Genomic DNA, 18,731 nt, shown 5'->3' on the forward strand with positions numbered 1-18,731 from the left:
AAAGGTCAACTGACCAGGTGCCCTCTCCATGCCTTGCAGATATGTCACCTTACCTGCCTGCAGACCCGGGACTTCTCCAGCAGGTACTGCTCAATCTTCGCTCCCTCAATGGCTCCCCTTTTGTTGAAGTGGATGTCAATGTACTTCCCAAATCGGCTGGAGTTGTCATTACGGATGGTCTTTGCGTTCCCGAAAGCTGTGGGGAAGAATTGCAGTGGGTTAGAGAGGACCTGATGCAGGGGAGATCATGGGTCTGGTCCCACGGGAGAAAAAAAAAAAAAAAAAAAAAAAGGCTCTGGATCACGGCTCTGGTCCCATGGGCAAAAAAAAAAAAAAAATAAAAAGAATAAAAATAAAAAGAGTGGGGCTGAGGGGGTAAAATCAGCCCCAAAGTCTTTCTCTTAGAGAGGGTAAAATCAGCCCCAAAGTCTTTCTCTTAAGTTTGGCTGGCTCAGTTTCACCTCAGTGTGGGGAAACAGGATATACCACAGATGACTTCCTTGGAAATAAAGAGAGGAACACAGAGAAGGAGACATGGGAACAGGGTGACCTTATCCAGGAAGAAGGGCCAGGACAGCAGGATTCTGGCAGCAGCTGATGAAATGCAAGAGGGTTGAGCAAGGCTGGCAGGAAGATGCTGCGGTGTGCGAGGTGGGAAATGACAGAGCTTCTGGTGAGTGATTTGTCGATTGAGAGGGAAAGGAAAGAGCTAGTCCTTTAGGAAATAGAGAGGACTAAGCCAGCCTCCAGAGGGAGACTTCTCCCTGCAAACAGACTGTGTGCGGAGAAAGGTACCATAGTCCATCCTCTTTGTGGGTGTGGAGGCTCTGGCTCCAGGTTTGGTGGCAGGGGATGGAGATGCATTTGAAATACAGACACCCTCCTCCCCACGATGCTTTCCAATGGTCAGGCGGCCCCGTGGTGCCCCAAGAGCCTCGTTCCACCTTCATGCCACCACTGAAGGAAGCTCCAGCAGAGCAGAGAGATGGAGAAAGCTCAGCCGGTGGTTTTCTCATCTGCTCAGATAAGGTTGCTGAAGGAAGCTCCAGCAGAGCAGAGAGAAGGAAAGCTCAGCCGGTGGTTTTCTCATCTGCTCAGATAAGGTTATGCTTGGAAAGCACTCAGGATATTCACATTCCTGTTGATTCCCAGGGGGCTTATTTACCAAGCAAAACACTGCTCTCTATGAGTAGCAGGAGAGGCAAAAATAATGTTATTCTTTAAGGAAAATGTTATTTTCCTTTCCTTCTCTATAAAGTGTAAAAGGTCCATCTGGCATCACGCTGGGGCCAGAGGGCCGGATCACCTATTTAATTTACAGACATCCAATTAAAACAGTGGGGCTGATCACAGTAACAGCTTGCTAATGTATCTATTAAGGCCACAAGCCAATTCTCATTATTCAGTTCTTTCTTGAACTACCTTTATTTCTTCTTCTGCGTTCTGCTGCCATTCACTGATCTTGGAAGGAAAAGGAGGGTTTTCCTATGGTGTATTGACAGCATGAGGTGCTTACTCTGTGCAGCTCTGGTCAAATTAATCTCATGTTCTGCTGAACCAGCAAAGAATAGGAATAGGATTTTTGCAACTATGGTCAAATAAAACAAACCAAAAAAATCAGTTGAATGCAGCATTTACAGGATATTGGTGCTTTGCATACAGTTATAATTCGAGCCCTGGATGAAAGGTGGTGAGATTTTTCAAGAGAGCTTTGTGTATTTGGTTATCAGAATTTTTTAAAATCCCAGACTACGCAGAGAATTAGGCAAAAGTTGGGTCTCTGTTTAGAAATTCTGGGGGGTGGAAGTACTGATTTAAGTGGAAAAAAACACATTTTTCAATTTTAAGTGAATAAAACAGCTGAAAAAAAAATTCAGGTCAGCTGAAAATTTAAGAGCCCAAATCAGAGACTGTTTGTCTTGTGAAAAATAAATTCATATGGAAAGAAACCAAATATGCTGCTTAACAAATGTTTATATCATTGCTTTTGATATATATATTTTTAATGTTGTCACTTTTTGAAACTCAAAATACAACAAACTGACTTACACTTGGCCATACTTTCTGATTCCTGAGTCTGATTTTTTTTGCTAGCAAAAAAATGCCTCCATCATCTGAGGCCTCACCTTCCAAGATGGGATTTGCCTCCAGGACCTGCTGCTCAATCCAGGAGTGCTGACCGCTGATGGCCGCCAGGAACTGCAGAATCAGTTTTGTGCTTTCTGTCTTCCCTGCTCCGGATTCACCACTGCAAAGACACCAGGAACTGAAGTCAGTGAAAGCCCTGCTGACCCCCTGCCAATGTGTGTCTCTCTCTCTGTCTCCAAAAACACTGCTGTCTCTGTGCCTCTTCTGTTAACACAGGTAGGATGAGACCACTAAAGATGGGTTTCCAGCACCCCATGGACTGGTTGTAGGAGAAATGGTAGGACACAGTACCAGACAGCTTCCAGCCAAGGTCCAGATTTGCTTTACAGTCCACTTGGCTCAAGCTCTAGTTTGGGTCTGGGTCTCTCCAGAAAATACCATCACTGGATCAGCACTAGGAAGGTCAGAAGGCACTTTCAGACACTGCTTTTCCAGGCGTGATCACCAGACCATGAGCCTGTGGTTCAGGGGTAGGCTGGTCCCATGGAACAGCTTCATCATAAGCCTTGAGCTGCCAAAATGCACTAGAAAGCAGACTATAAAAGTATCTAAAGGGTGAGTTGAAGGATGTTGGAGCCGGACTCTTTTCAGTGGTTGCCAGCAATAGGACAAGGGGCAACGGGCTCAAGCTGGAACATAGAAAGTTCCATTCAAATATGAGAAAAAACTTTTTCACGGTGAGGGTGACGAAGCACTGGAGCAGGCTGCCCATGGGGGTTGTGGAGTCCCCTTCTCTGGAGATCTTCAAGACCCGCCTGGATGCAGTCCTGAGTGATGTGCTCTAGGCGTTCCTGCTTTAGCAGGAGTTGGACCAGATGATCTCTAGAGGTCCCTTCCAACTCTGACAATTTCATGATTCTGTGAAAATACTGCATTTTAGAGGTAGGCACTTTATTGGATCACCTAGATATGTCCAACTGAGGGGCAGACAGGAGAGGAGAAGATCACGGGGCAGGAAGCAAGAGTTACTCCCCACATCTTTCTCTCCACCAAACTCTGATTCCTGTCACCTTGCATGTCCCTATTTAAGCCCTGACCGTGTCACCTCACCACACATGGTCTGAATGCAGGCTGCCAAGCTGATGGTGACAGTTGTGGGGTAGGGTACCACAATCAGCCTGGGCCCTCTGATGGTGCAATGGGAAGGGCTGGGCAGAAATCTCTTGCTGTAAGTCCATAGCCTGTCTGATATATGGGGTAGTCAGTATTAGTGATTGGAATGGACCCTCCTTGTGTTAAATAAAAGAGCACCAGGGACTGAGCCCCTGGTGGGACTGAATTGCCTCACTTCTTGGCGTCGGCTGGCCACTGGCACATTGCATCATGCCTGACCTTGACTGTCCTCTAGGCCTCATATGATGCTCTTTTAGCCCTGCAAGTTGATCATTACTGCATGGCCTTTTCAGTCCCACAGATCTGAAATATTATGCAAGAGAGGCTCCAGAGTGTCATTTTTATGCAATGAAATCTTAGGGTAGCCATGTCTTGGAGAGAGATGGTGCCCTGAAAGCACAAAGACTGAGGGTTCAAAACTTGATAGGACAAGCATCAGAGGCCCGAGGGAACCAAATCTGGTTCATACCACCATTTGGGACAGACATTGGAGTGAACTATACCCGTAAGCATGACCAGGCACTTCTTGGTACCCAAAGTTGACCAGTCCAGAGCAGAGCCATGCAGGGAGACACCAGTTCAGCAGTGTGAACAACCACAGGTCCAGTGCTTAAGCTTGTCCCTGGTGCTTCCTTGTGCAGAATGTATAGATCTCTGCATATTTGATGTTGGGTTGATCTATTGGGTTGTAGGGTAAGTACCCAAGGATCGATAAACCATCTTTACTAGGGACAGTGACTGCAAAGAGTCACTGGAAATATGCGGATGGAAGATCTAATAGGTCATTCAAATTTCTGATTCTAGCTGATAAGCTGTTCCCTACCAACCACGTTGCAGGTGCTCAGCACCCATTTTCAGGATACAGCCCGTTTGGAAATCTACTGACTCACCTTATGATACAACACTGATCCTTGTTGTTGCGTTGCATGTTGAAGTAACAGTTGTCTGCAATTGCGAAGATGTGTGGTGGCATCTCGCCGATCTTTTTGTTGGTGTACAGGCGTATCTGCTCGGGTGAGTAGATGGGTAGGAGCTGGTAGGGGTTTACTGCCACCAGTATTGAACCAGTGTACGTCTGGAGGAGAAGCACATGAAGGTTTATGGGGACAGTGAGATGTAGCTGAGAGGCTTTGGAAGCTTGGATGGAATGCGGAGGCCAGAAAAATCAAGGCTTTTCAAAAGCTGGATGAAACATGATGCTCAAGTCAAAGATGGTTGCAGGGTGGAGCCTGGAGCAAAACTAGAACAAACATCCCAAACTATCTAAATCAGTTCATACTCAGCCCTGCTCATGCACAGCATGGATTCAAGCCTTAATTCATATTTTGGAAGCTCCTCAGTTAAGATTCAGAGTTTCAAGTCAAGCTTCTGTTTGCAAAAATACTGCCAGAGCCAGCAGGTATCCATACATACCTATTGCATTGCACAAATTATGAGAAACTAGAGATGAAAGGGACCTGAAGACCATCACCATATCTCAAAGAAGGACCAGCTGGAGCCAAACCACTCCTGACAGATGTCCTTCCAACCTGTTTTTGTAAATCCACAACAGAACTGCTAAGTCTCCCTCTGCAATACGTTCCTCTCTACCATCTGTGTCTAACCAAAATTCTCCATGCTGCAGTTTAAACCTGTGCACATGGATATGGTCTGTAAAATCCCAACACACCCCTTCTCAGCTATTTCTCAGTCATTTTGGGAATTGGCTTTTTGTCCATGCTTTTTGTTGCACTATAACCAGCAAAGCTGTCCTGAGCTTGGACAGAAAAACCCTAACTTTGTAGTGTGTTCCTCTTCCATTTCTGCCCTTCCAGGAGCTGTTTCTCTCAAGCCTCTCACCTAAGGACTCGCAACCCTTGTCATGTTGCTCAGATGCAGCTCTGAGGTTGGGAGGTTTGGCCATATCCCAAGCTCAAGGCAGAGAATAAGGATCTCCTTCCCCAACTTCAGCTGTCTAAAAGTTAATGTCTAGAGCATATGAGCCAACAGGGCTCCATCTCAGCCTAACCAAGGGGCGTGAGATCAAAGCTACTTTCACTCGATGACTTCAAAGGTGCCAAGTCACCTTCTCTAGGTTAACTTTTGGAAACGAAAGTCACAAGATTGATGTTGCCTATACTTCCTGGTGGGATCAGCTGTGAAAGTGCCCCCGCTGCTGCATATATTATTTCCAGGAAAAAAATAAAATAATTTCAATGTAAAAATACTTCGGAAGGGTTTTTATCTGCATAGCCTAAGCCCAACAGTAAGCCTTTGGCACAAAGTAGAAAAGTGGCAAAGATGCTTGTGAACTGAGAAGAAAATGTCTCTGTGATCTGCTGGTTGCTCCTCTTTTTGTGCATATTGCAAACTGGCTGATGAATAAAAAATGTCTGAGCTGGTCCTTGTTTCTGATGACAGTAAAATAGCTAGCACAGCTGGGAAGAGGAGTGAAAAGGGAGACCTGGAGACACAAGTCCCAGGTCGAGTTTCTCCCATCAAGCTCAGTATCCCTCAATCATGATGGAAAGGGCTTGATTGGAGTGAGATGACAATTTGTTTTCCACCACCTATGCAACACTTCCCCACCAGCTCAGGCTTGCTGAAAGGCAGCCAGTAGGTGGCAATTGCGTCCTATAGCAGGGATGCTGAAAGCCCTGAGGGACTCATCACTTTCTAGCCTCATGGCCAACACCAGAGAACAACTTTCTGTTCAGTCCCAGGTGAGGTTTGCATTTACAGTGACAACTGAGAAAGGATATGATGGTCTGCCTTGTAATAGAGGGTTATGTGCCAGTAAAAAAAAAAAAACTCTTTAACAAAAAAAAAGCTCTTTAAACTCAAGAACAAAGTTGTCACAAATCCAAAAGGTAGAAATTGGCTGTGAAATCATGTGGGCTGGATGTTAGAAGAAGGCGGCATAGAAATAAGAAAGCAGAGAAGTCCCAGAGCAGCATTGAACTGGGACAGAGCAGGTAAACTTAGAGCTCAGAGAAGGAGTGAGCTCAATTTCTGAATGGGATTATGTCGCTATGGACCCCAAGGAACCTCAAGTCTTCTTCCAGTCCTGGGTGAGATGTTTGAAAGACTGTTTTCCTTTTCATAATTTTTTACCAGGTTACTTCTCAGAACATTTCTAATCTTCCTCGAACCTCTTCTCAAAAAAACTCTCTTTGCAGAGGTCTCTGAAATCCCTGTGTTTCAGCCACACTGAATGCAGCCAGCGAGACTTTTAAAGGAGTTAACCATTAGTTACAGGAATGCTTTCTGGATGCTCTCACCGACCCTTCCCTTGTGATTCACAAAACACTTGGTCAGCACGAACTCTTGTACTGCTGCTTGTTTTTGTAGGTCATCCCTAGTTGATAAATACTCACAGTTTGCCCAGTTCTCACAGCTGAAGGCACGCAAAACTTTGTCTACTTTGCTGATGAGGGATCAAAGGGCACCTCTGAGGAGACATTATCTCTTTGGTTTCTATTGCCAGGCGAAGGCAAAGCCCTCTTGTCTTAGGAAAATAAAGCCTTACTACCAGCCAGGGGCTCTGCCATGGCTGACCACAGGAACCACAAATTCATTACTGCCTGCATGACCTACATTTTAATTAGCCCCAAACAAATCCTTTCTGAGCCTGCTTCCCTCACTACCCAGAACACCATGGCTGACTTCATCTGGATTTTTATGGGGTTTCAAACTCTACCAAACATTACTGCATGTTGGCAATCCTTGGAGAGCAGCAGCAGACAATGCTTTTGTCTCCAGAGAAAGATCTAACCTTTACTCAGGAGTCCAAACTCCCCACCAGATGCTCTTGCTACCCTTTTTCTCTTAGTACATTCAAGCCAAACCATGGGCAACAAGCCCTTGTTGAAGTCTTTCTCATTTTGCTGCAGATGTTTCTTCCCTTAAAGTTGAGCTCATTACTGAGAAGCACTTACAGCATTAACCACATTCACGGGCTGGGGACTTTCCAGCCCTGGGAAGGTGTCACAACTTCACCGTGAGGGCCAAGCTCTGCGTCAAAGGGGATGATGCTCTCAGTGCATTTGTGAAGCAGCAGCAATGGTGGTGCAAAGTAAGTGAGAACGCCACGATGGTGAACGGAAACAAGTGACCCAGTGGAAGGCATGACAGCGATTGCAAATGACAGCACCAAGAGTCATACTCACCCTCCCGCCGCAGTTTGTCTTACGAGTAAAATGTGAGGAAGGAGAAAAAGGAAAATTATATTTTGTTAGAGCAGAACTGCACCCTCCACAAAGCTAAGGAGACGAAGAAACAAGGGAGACTGAAGACCCATTGGAAAACCCACCCTTTACTCAGCAGGCTCAGAAATCCTTTCAAGCAGTGAAGGTAAAGTCACACTGAGCTTCACCATCTTTAAGACAGACCAAATTATACCCCACAAGCAAACATCTCAGGGGACTGGGTATTCCCTACCCACATGGCATCCACACGGTACCTTGGCTTTGCAAAACTGCCATCAATATTTCAGCACAAATCTACTCATCACAGCACCACCACTCTTAAGAGATGAGAGTAGACAGGGGTGGTTTACATGCCTCTGTATCAACCTACGTGCTCGATGTCATTTTGAGGGTGTCTCTGTATTTTGAGATTACAATAATTGCTGTCTTGTGCCCAGGATCGTGGGCTGGCACTCCAAAGCCATTAGTGGTGTGGAGCAATCAAGGCAGAGTAACCTGGAAGCTCTGAGATACAAAGCCCTTTGTGGGATGTGGCCATTCCTTCCGCACTTCTTCTGTTGGGCACATGGCATTGTCACCATCAGACCAGAAGAACTTGTAGGGAAACCACATAGTTACTGAGTCACTTCAGCCCAAATCACTGCTCACATTCACCTCCAGGTTAGCAGCTGCTCTTTTCATTAGCCCATATAGTATGATGCTGCCAAATAACTCTCTGCCCAGTGCTCGTTCATGTTCACAGTCTCCCTGGATGCCTGTGAATAACTTGGTGAGGAAGCTCAGAGGCAGAGCTTTACTGAAGGAGCTGCTTTTATTCACAGGCAATCTGATATTGCACACATGAAATCTTATCTGAGGACCTCTGTTGTCTTAGTGAGGCAACAGGCACCCGTCTGATGACACAGGGACCCTGGGACAGACACATGGACACCACTGAAAAAACAATCCAACATGATCCCAGCTTTCTCAGAGAGCAAAAGAGAGGTGCCGGAATCCACTTGGTACCACTGCAGGGTGCCCACAAGTAGGAGAAAAAGGGGCAGTGCTCAACAGATAAATGTTTCCTGAATGACCCAACCAATCAGATACAAATTCTTGGCCACTTGTACTTCTCGGATGGCAGTCAGGTTGCTTGAACTCAGTTATCCCCATGAGTACTACATCTAACTTTGAAGATGGACATGCTCTGTGCTGGAGGAGGTTGGACTGTAAACCACCAATGTGAACTCCCCTTCCAACATAAACTCTTCTATGACAGGTGAGCTCCAGCCAGCTCGAAAGCAACCACCTCATCTGACAGGCACCTATTTTTGCAGAGCTGAAAGGCAGCCTTGGCTTCATTGGCACTATTGATACCTCTGGTGACTGCCATGGGTGCTCAGTGCACATGGAGACACCACCTCAAGTACGAATTTGGCCCTCCTAACTTTTGGTAGTTTATAATTATAAACATCTGAAGCTCCCTAAAGAGAGCTCCAGGGAGTAACTCAGTTCATCTAACACCTGAATCATTTTCTGGTCATGGCTTTTTTTTCCCTAAGCTGACAATAGAAGGGACCCTGGCATCATGCACAACAAATAAGGTGGCTCTGTGAGAGATGAGTTTGGGCGTCTCTATTCTCTTCCAACCTTTGGGGAATTAGAGGTGCCTTTTCAGCCCCCCTGTCCCCTTCCTCTAGGACTGAAATCCATCTCTGAAAGAAGAGAGAGATATCTTCCAGAGTTGGGGGCAGGGGGCTGTCAGCCATATGAACAGCCCATGTAACAGAGAAGTCTGTTCTCCACCACCAACCAGGTCTAATCCAAAACCATGCTTTCAAAAGGTACTGGACACTGAGCAGAACAAGCAGACTTGATAGATAAAAATCCTGGATATGGTCTGTTAGTTTATGCTATCCGGGAAGTCAGACTGTACTACAATACCCTCTGGCCTGAAAATCTACTAGTCTTAAAACCTTTTGAAAATTAAGATTCCTGGGTGGCTTTGAAAAAACCTTCAAAGACACAGCAGATATTCCACTGAGTACCTGAAAACCGTAGGATTTGAGAGCAATACCAAATTTTCTACATTTCCAAAAGCTGTTTGAGTACCTTAGGTAGTGGCAAACACACACACAAATACAGGGGACCCTGGCATCATGCACAACAAATAAGGTGGCTCTGTGAGAGATGAATTTGGGGGTCTCTATTCTCTTCCAACCTTTGGGGAATTAGAGGTGCCTTTTCAGCCCCCCCTGTCCCCTTCCTCTGGGATTGAAAACCATCTCTGAGAGAAGGGAGAGATATCTTCCAGAGCTGGGGGCAGGGGGCTGTCAGCTGTATGAACAGCCCATGTAACAGAGAAGTCTGTTCTCCACCACCGACCAGGTCTAATCCAAAACCATGCTTTCAAAAGGCACTGGACACTGAGCAGAACAAGCAGACTTGATAGATAAAAATCCTGGATATGGTCTGTTAGTTTATGCTATCCGGGAAGTCAGACTGTACTACAATACCCTCTGGCCTGAAAATCTACTAGTCTTAAAACCTTTTGAAAATTAAGATTCCTGGGTGGCTTTGAAAAAACCTTCAAAGACACAGCAGATATTCCACTGAGTACCTGAAAACCGTAGGATTTGAGAGCAATACCAAATTTTCTACATTTCCAAAAGCTGTTTGAGTACCTTAGGTAGTGGCAAACACACACACACATTCTGCACTTCTGCCCCAAGAACGTGCACCAGACTACGCAGCAGACAGCACACTGATAAAACCAGCACAGAGACCCAAATGTTGACTCTTGTCCTGCTGGGGAGGTGGCCTCTGTGATGTTATTGCAAAAAAGAGCCGCGGTTCTGGATGGCTCCCTGTAAAACTCTCAATTTCTGAATATCTGGTGGGGTTGGCAAAGCTGCACTGGGTAGACTGGGCCGGACACGACTGAGCTGACTGAAGGAAGGACACTGCTGTCCTCAGATTTCAGCTGTTGGGATTCCAGGCAACCAGAGCTAATAAGCCATCAAAACAAACGTGGGAGATGCTTGATGTTGACTGAACAAGGGGTAATGGCTTTAAACTGGAGAAATCAGCTGTTGGGATCCCAGGCAACCCAGAGCTAATAAGTCATCAAAACAAATGTGGGAGATGCTTGATGTTGACAGAAAAAGGGGTAATGGCTTTAAACTGGAGAAAAGCAGATTTAGATTAGACATTAGGAATAAGTTCTTTACTATGAGGGTGGTGGAGCACTGGAACAGGTTGCCCAGGGGGGTGGTTGAGGCCCCATCCCTGGAGATATTCAAGGTGAGGCTCGACAAGGCCCTGGGCAACCTGGTCTAGTTGGGGGTGTCCCTGCTGACTGTGGGGAGGTCAGACTAGATGACCTTGAAGGTCCCTTCCGACCCAGATGATTCTATGATTCTATTCTATGCTCTAGAGCACTTGGGTCCAGCTGAAGGTAGAAATACAGTTGCTCAATTCAATGAGGGTTTTCCCCATGTGGGTTCCCCAGAGCTAAGGAGAGCAGGGGGTGCAATGCAGAGCAAGAGGTGGGGAAGACACTCACATAGATGAGGTGCTCCCGATAGCGGATCAGCAGGTTCCTGAGGATTCCTGCCTCGTTCAAGTCCCCCAGGCGGATCATGTCCTCCACTCCATGGATGGAGGTGGGATGCATGGGTTTGATGTGGGTGGCATTCTGCGGGGAAATCCAGTGCTCCTGGGAAGAAAATAAGGACAGAGAAAGGTAAGTCACATGAGATACCACTGGGATGGTGTCTCATTGGGTATGAGAGACAGAAACAGTCCACGCCAGAGAGAAGGACCAGATGGAAGAACATACACAGGAGAGCATTAGCACAGAGACCACAGCTTCTATTCCTGGGACATGGCAAAGACTAATTTGAAAGATTCCTAGCAGAAGAAGGAAAATATCTTTTGGTTTACTGGAGAAGTGAGAGACATGAGACACGAGGCATCCTGGTAGAAGCATCAACCAGAGCCGCATGGTCATCCAGCACATCAAGGGTGTTTTTAAAAAACAACAGGTTTGTTCTTCCCTTCACACAATTACATTTTCACACCACTGGTTAACCCTCTGCCACAAAATACTGCTGAGCAGAGAGATGATGATTTAGAAGAGGAGAGAAGGATGCACAGAGGTGGCAAAATCAGACTTTTATTGGCAGAGTGTCATTTGGACTGACCACTTCTAACAGGCTTCAAAAGGCCGTAAAAATTGGACACAGTGACCTTCTGAACCAAATCTCTTTCTGCCGTCCTTGAAGGGAACAAGAGCATTCACAAATATCTCAGGCTGGAAAAAAATTTACAAAGGACAGAGAACCTCCTCTGGTCACCCTCTACTTGTGATATAGATGTTCCTCTAAAACAACCACCACTGCACAGAAGCAGAGGTGGGAAATTGAAGAACCTATGTTTGGGTTGGAGATTGGAAAGGACTGGATAACAGCAGAGGAACAGCAGGTCAAGGTGGGTTTGCTCAACGCACTATTGGAGGTCTCTGTTATCATTGTACTCAAGAAGCTTGTCAGCCTTTCATTCCCAAAACCACCCCAAAACTAGGGACACAACATTGTCTTGCCCTTACAAGTAGAAAACTATGGCACAGTTGATTCTCAAGGACGTATGAGTAGCCCATAACAATGTCAGTCATCATGACCCTATGAGCCCTGGCCTAGCCAGGCCCATAGACCTGAAGAAAGGTCATCACAACCTTTTATACGTACATTGCCTTCATCATCCACAACCTGGATCTGTCCAGAGTCACACAGTTTAACCACCGCTCCAATGGGGACGTCGAATTCCCGTCCGGTTTTGAGGTCCATCCACACATAATCCCCCTGGAATCAAAGAGAGGACAGTTACACTCAGGGCTGCAGAAGGTTCAACATCCCTTGGGATATGAGTTGCTGATGTTTTGTACCCAAGTCACTGGTACAAGTCAAATGACTTCCTTTGCAAACCTGAAATTGTCCATTTTTCACAGATGCCTAGGAAACCCTCTGCAAGGTCATACTCATAGTGCATGTCCCACACAGCATACACTATATGTCTCTGTTTCATGAGCTCCTGGGTGGTTGTTGGTCACAGACTGCATCCAGAAAGCAGGTGATACAGGCAGAACCCCCCCCCGAGGTAGAGGTTTCCCTCTGTGCAATGCACAAGCCTATAAAGTCATCCTTAGGAGATGGGTTTCAGCTCTGGAAAGCCTTGTCTGGAGGCTGTGGCAATTTTTTTTCCTTGCAGATAACGACTGTCAAATATACATTCCCCTATCTTGGAAACTGCTAAAAGGGTATGTCTAAAGGGTTTAGAACATACCGGAGACACAGACAGATATTTCTTCAGGAGGTCTCTCAGCTACAGTGGGTTGTAGGTGGGCTCTTTACATTTAATCCTTCTCAGTGGAATTTACCTATTGTGAGCATTACTCACAATTTAGATAGATAAAGCAGTTGCTTCCTGAAGCTGTGCAAAGTTTTAGCATCCGTAATCTCAAAGGAAGAGTTTAGCTACAAATAGCATGGAAAGCTGTGCCCTTTTACATGCTTCAAATGCATCACCTCTTTCGTTTGAGACTTCTTTCGTTTTGTTTTGGAAGACACAGCAAGCAGTTGACCCCTATCCACTCACTCCATGCCACTGGTGATCCTATAAGACCTCTAGTCAGTCCTGCTGGCCAGAGACTATCTGCTCATCAGCACTGTGGATATTAAATTACGTGAATGCCAAAAGGGCTATTAAAGAAGCTGATTTCCTCAATGCAGAAGTAGACCCCAAAACAACTCAAAAGTGGGGCCCATGCTCTTTGAAACAAAGCACAATTATTTTCCACCCCTCATCTCACTGTGAAGAGGTACTAAAATTGGGAGTCACCTCATCAAATTATTGTCAGGCATGAGCAAATGTACGTTTTCATGTGTCTGAGTTTAATATTATGAACTTGTAGCCCCACCTAATGCCACGTTCCTGGGGGCCAGCTCCTCTTGTACCTGTTAAGCAGAACGCAAAAGCAAGATCTACCTTTGAAAGTCCTGAAAAAACACTGGGAGAAGGGAAGGTGAAAAAGAAGAGGGATCACTTTGCATGTACTGTGATATAATTCCTTTCCTGAGCATCCACTATCCACCATTGCTGTGGACAGAGCAATTATAGATTTGATTTGACCCAACGGGCTGACGAACAACCTTCAATTCCAGTCTGGGCAGTGGGAACTGGAGACATCCAGCAATACAAAACGTGGTGAAACGTTCACCATCCAAGTCATCGCTCACCAGGAATTCTGAGAGAGACCAACCTGTGAGTGCCACAGGGATGTAAGGCTACACCCAGGGACCCACACATGGAGAAATACTACACACGAGGAGTCCCCAGCTGCTTTATGGTAGACTCCACCCTTGGCAGCTGATTGCTAGGTTTCACCCAGGATACCAACAAAATCATCCTGCTTACACGGAGCTGAAGATCCAGCCCTTAGTTTGGGTTTTCACTTTATGGTAGACTCCACCCTTGGAAGTTGATTGATAGGTTTCACCCAGGATACCAATAGAGTCATCCTGCTTACACGGGCTGAAGATCCAGCCCTTAGTTTGGGTTTTCTTTTCCTCAGAGGGTTGTGCTACAGCACTGTTATAAGTATCTTTACCCACCTCATAAAAATATTATATTCAGATCTTTTTCTCATTAACTGCCTTACACCCACATCCCACAACTCAGTTAAAAAGGAAAAAAAAACCAAACCCAAACTAATGAATGCAGTAAGCCATGCACGAGTACATTATAAATCCAATGATATTAATATTTATTTCTTAGCTCCTTTGATCCAAGACTCTCAAAGCATTTCAGAGTGTGCAGCACTGTTATCCTCGCTGCTTAGCTGGGCAAATTCATGCACCGGGTGGGTAACTCGATCAAGGTGTTAGCAAGAGAAGAGGCAGGTTACTCAGCCCCTGCTTAGCAGAAAGCCCCTCTGACACCTCAGAAGCTGGGCAAATATTCCTCTCGATCAAGAAAACAAGAATTGTAATGCTGTTGTTTTGTTGTTGTTTTTTTTTTAAATAAATATCTAATTTTGAATAGCTGTAAACAGGCAGGTTGCTCAGCCCCTGCTCAGCAGAAAGCCCCTCTGACACCTCAGCAGCTGCGCAAATATTCCTCTCAATCAAGAAAACAGGAATTGTAATGCTGTTGCTTTGTTGTTTTGTTTTTTTTTAAAATAAATATCTAATTTTGAATAGCTGTAAAAGCAGCCTGCTTCACATGTTCTGCTATCACACAGCTGGGATGAAAAAGCAGCCTGCTCTCCCCAAGGTAAATTGATACTGCACTACCACTGATACAGCCCCTGTGCTCTGCCTGCCTAATGCACAGAGTGCTCGTCCCCTTAAAATGCTCTTTCTAAATGCATTAAAGTGTATTTCTTAATACTGGTGAAAAAAAGGAAGTCTTATGGGATGGGCTAAGCTGGTAAGCTCAGAAAGATCTGGGAGGGTTAAAAAATAACATCACTTCTTAAGAGTGTCGACCTATTTCCTTCCCTGACTTTAATGAATTTGATATAAACCCCATGGAACTCTGATACAATTCTTCCTTCAGATCAGCCCCAAAAGCAGCAGATATATTGGGGATTTCAGGACAAATCGGGGTGATTCATGCATTAACCATCTTGGGCAGACTGGCTTATCAGTTGTATAACCTTCCTTATGCCTGGACTGATGCAGTTTATTTTCCAAGACACACGACAGAGTACTGGAGAAGTGAGGATACCACCAGTCACTTTACAGTATCAACGTGGTCCAACTCTTCCTCCTCAATGCAGCTGCTAGGTGCTTATGTCCTTTCAAACCCTTTGGGACCCTCAGGACCTCACAAGCTATGGGCAGTGGCAACCAAACAGCAGTGCAACAGGGGGAAACTCCACCATGGGTGCACACACAGATCAACACAACTCATGAAGAGGATCTTTAGGAGGAGCTTCCAAATGTAAAGAGTGAGAAGGTTGCACCACAGGGGAACTGCAGTGCTTGTGGGGAAACAAAGACACAGGAGGAAGGTGAGAGAAGCTGGCACAAGCAGTATGAGGACCCCATCAAACAGCAAGACCAATTTCAGAGTGGCCTGAAAGCTCCCAGCCATGCTCAGAGCTTGGGACCCCCTATCTTACCGCTAAAATGGTTGTGGGCTTCAGGGCCTGGTTGACATTGCGGAGTAGTGTCCATTTGCCCTGGTCTCTCTCCTGATCGTCCACCACCTCAGCGCATGGTTGCATGAAAACGACTTTCTTCTTCTTCAACATCTCCAAAATCTTGCAGCAGTACTTGTCCCTTTCTCTGCTTTCTACGTGTATCCCACCATGAATGCCAGGAAGCTGTGGTCGGTTTGCTTTAGACCTCCAGCGTGACCATACCTGCTGCTTGCAGGACACCCTCTGACCTGTTTCACAATATGCCTCTTGGTAAAGATCTTCTCCTAGCAGAAAACTTTCCACGCACCAGCCATGGTCCTCCACTGGTGGTCTACGATGCTTCCTCCATAGAACTGGTGCTGTAGGAGTCTCAAAGCAACTCTGCTTCTCTTCACTTAAATTCTTCCAGTAAGGAGTGATACCTGGTTGGAGACCTGAAGGACACTGCAACCACCCGTTCTGGGAAAATGCCTGCAGCATTAAATGGAAACCTCTTCATTTCCCTCTTGACTTCTGTCCCTTACCTTCCTTTCTCAGTGAAATAACCATCTGCCAGCTTGAGGACTTTCAGCACAGGACACACTCGGGAACTTATTAATCCACAAATGCAGTCAGTCCCCATGCAACACATGGCATTTAATTAACCTAATACCTTTACATACCAAATTAACCAAAGCGCAGCGGGAACTCAAAACCAGAGGCCATCTGCATTTTCTTTAAACTGATCGCCTTGAGTAGATCCATAGCAACTGAATTTTAAATAATTGAGTGGAAGGTGTTGAGAGCAGCACAGCCTCTGTGCCTATAGGTGAGAGGAGACCCTGTGGATGAAAATGTCCTAAATACGAGGGCCACAGAGATAACAAGGTCTCACTGGCTGCTCTACAGACCCACTTCTGCAATCTCTCCTTCTGTGCAGGGAGGACTGTTGTTGTAAGGACTAATTCAGGGCTTCTTGCCCAAGCAGAAGAACACAAGACATCTTACAGTCACCCCAAATTTGCTTTTTCCTGTCCTGTCTTAGATACAGTTGGGATTTCTCATTTTCACCTAGAAAAGGCTTTTCTGCTCATTTAGAGAATTTAAGGCCCCAGTCTGTTCCACGGAAATTCTGGATCTAACTTGGTATCATTTGTACATACCAGCAACTAGGTAGTGGTGGAGAGTGGTGCAGCTGCTAAGCTTTGCATGCCATTCTCATTGATCACTATTTTAATGAAAAACTCTACTCATGCCTTGATTCCATGAGATTTTGAATCCCTTTGTCTGTGCTGCAGAGGACATATTCTTGGTGGAAAGTTGTCTAGAGGAACAAAGGCTTTATAGGTCCCCTTGATGTACGCAGAATCAAGGACATGATGGGTATATCAAACTCATACCGAGCTCCTTCTGCTCATCAGGGAACAGCAGTGACAACTGCTGGGTACTTATGTACCCAGTGAGGAAATCTTTGCCCAAGGAACAGATAATGGATTAATAACTTGGTAGGTTAAGCCATATTACAAAGCCCTGAAACAATAAGGTGTCTAATTCTTGTGGCTGCGCGGGTGATTTAAGGACGATGTTGAGTCTCCTGGATAAGAAGGCAAGTTAGAGATTATTAAGATGGATGTCTACAGTCTACCAAAGGAGCAAGCAAAAATGTCCGTGAAATGCAACAGCAATGCAGGGAGAAGGAGACACAGGTCAAATATAACAATCTCATAGGAGATGTCTACCTACAGTGTGACCTGAACACACGGTTCTGTAAATGACTGCATTTTAGCTTGCCTAGAAAGTACAAGATAAATGTCCAATCAAAGCTAATAATCGGTGACAGGCTGCATGTGGAACGAAGGACTAAATAAAGGGCCACGAAGATGATCAGCGGGTTGGAGCACCTCTCCTATGAGGACAAACTGAAAGATTTGGGGTTGTTCAGCCTGGAGAAAAGAATGCTCCTTGGAGTCCATATAGTAGCTCCAATACGTAAAGGGAGCTACAGAAGACATGGGGAAGGACTCTTGATCAGGGAGTGGAGCGATAGGACAAGGGGTAACAGTTTTTAACTGAAAGAGGGAAGACTTAGACTAGATATTAGGAAGAAATTCTTTGCTGTGAAGGTGGTGAGACCCTGGCCCAGATTGCCCAGGGAAGTTGTGGCTGCCCCATCCCTGGAGGTGTTCAAGGCCAGGCTGGATGGGGCTTTGAGCAACCTGGTCTGGTGGGAGGTGTCCCTGCCCATGGCATGGGGCTTTGAACTGGATGATCTTTAAGATCCCTCTCAACCTGAACCATTCTGTGATTCTGTGATGCTATGAAATAAATGTATATAAAGGGACCCATGAAATGGGCTCTTTGGATTTGATCTGGGTCCTACAGATGCTCTTTGCTCATCACCACAACTTCCCCCACTGCCACACCACAGTAACTGGAGTGGTATGGGAGCAGCAGATCAGAGAAAGAGCAGCCAATGTATTTATCTCATTCTTGGCACTGGAGCAGACACTGCCATCACTGCTCAGCTACACCCTGTACCCCATTCCTGAGGCTGTGCATCCCCACGTGCTGCCAAAGAGTAAACCAAGGAGCAGAGGTGTGGAATGATTTGCCCTAGGTTATCCTTGGGCCAAAGCAGAAGATGGAAGCCCGGAGGGTGAATCCAGTCTCTGCAGTCCTATTACAGGAGTGTGCTAATTTTTTCCCTGCTGCTGGGGCTGCTGAAGGTCTGTAACTCCACACATTTCCATTGCCTATTTTTCGCATGGCTCCTCTGCTAGCAGATCTTCTGGGGACTCATTAGACGGAGTCACGTGCATCAGCCAGAAGCCCTTGGTGACTGCAGGGCTGTCTGTCTGAATGGCCTGAGCGTGCTGCCACCTGGAAACGACGGGAAACCCCATCCCTCTGAAGGGATGACCCGGCTTGGAAACCAGCCTCCCTTCTGCATGCATCAAAGGGGCAGAGCAACAGCACCAAGCCTCCTATCAGCATGCTTTTTTTTTTCTAAGAGAACGTGCTATGCCTTATGTGGGAAACAAACACACACACTCAGGACAATAAGGGGAGGGACACGATGGAGGAAAACAAACCTTCAGCTGGCTGGCAGCCCATCAGCA

The 18,731-nt window shown here is 46.0% G+C and overlaps 1 protein-coding gene across 1 annotated transcript in view; it reads right to left on the reverse strand.

Annotated features, from left to right (window-relative positions):
- The window catches only part of MYO7A (myosin VIIA), a 141,298-nt gene that overhangs the window by 71,554 nt on the left and 51,013 nt on the right, over window positions 1-18,731 (reverse strand). Inside the window, exons 3-8 of the mRNA XM_014947114.1 lie at window positions 12,176-12,289; window positions 10,993-11,145; window positions 7,410-7,427; window positions 4,152-4,336; window positions 2,127-2,248; window positions 54-196 (exon numbers count right to left, since the gene is read on the reverse strand). Coding sequence (XP_014802600.1) covers window positions 54-196; window positions 2,127-2,248; window positions 4,152-4,336; window positions 7,410-7,427; window positions 10,993-11,145; window positions 12,176-12,289 — 735 coding nt within the window. The remainder of the gene's footprint in view (window positions 1-53; window positions 197-2,126; window positions 2,249-4,151; window positions 4,337-7,409; window positions 7,428-10,992; window positions 11,146-12,175; window positions 12,290-18,731) is intronic.

The sequence above is a fragment of the Calidris pugnax genome, unplaced genomic scaffold, assembly GCF_001431845.1.
Source record: "Calidris pugnax isolate Ruff unplaced genomic scaffold, ASM143184v1 scaffold121, whole genome shotgun sequence".
Lineage (NCBI taxonomy): Eukaryota > Metazoa > Chordata > Aves > Charadriiformes > Scolopacidae > Calidris > Calidris pugnax.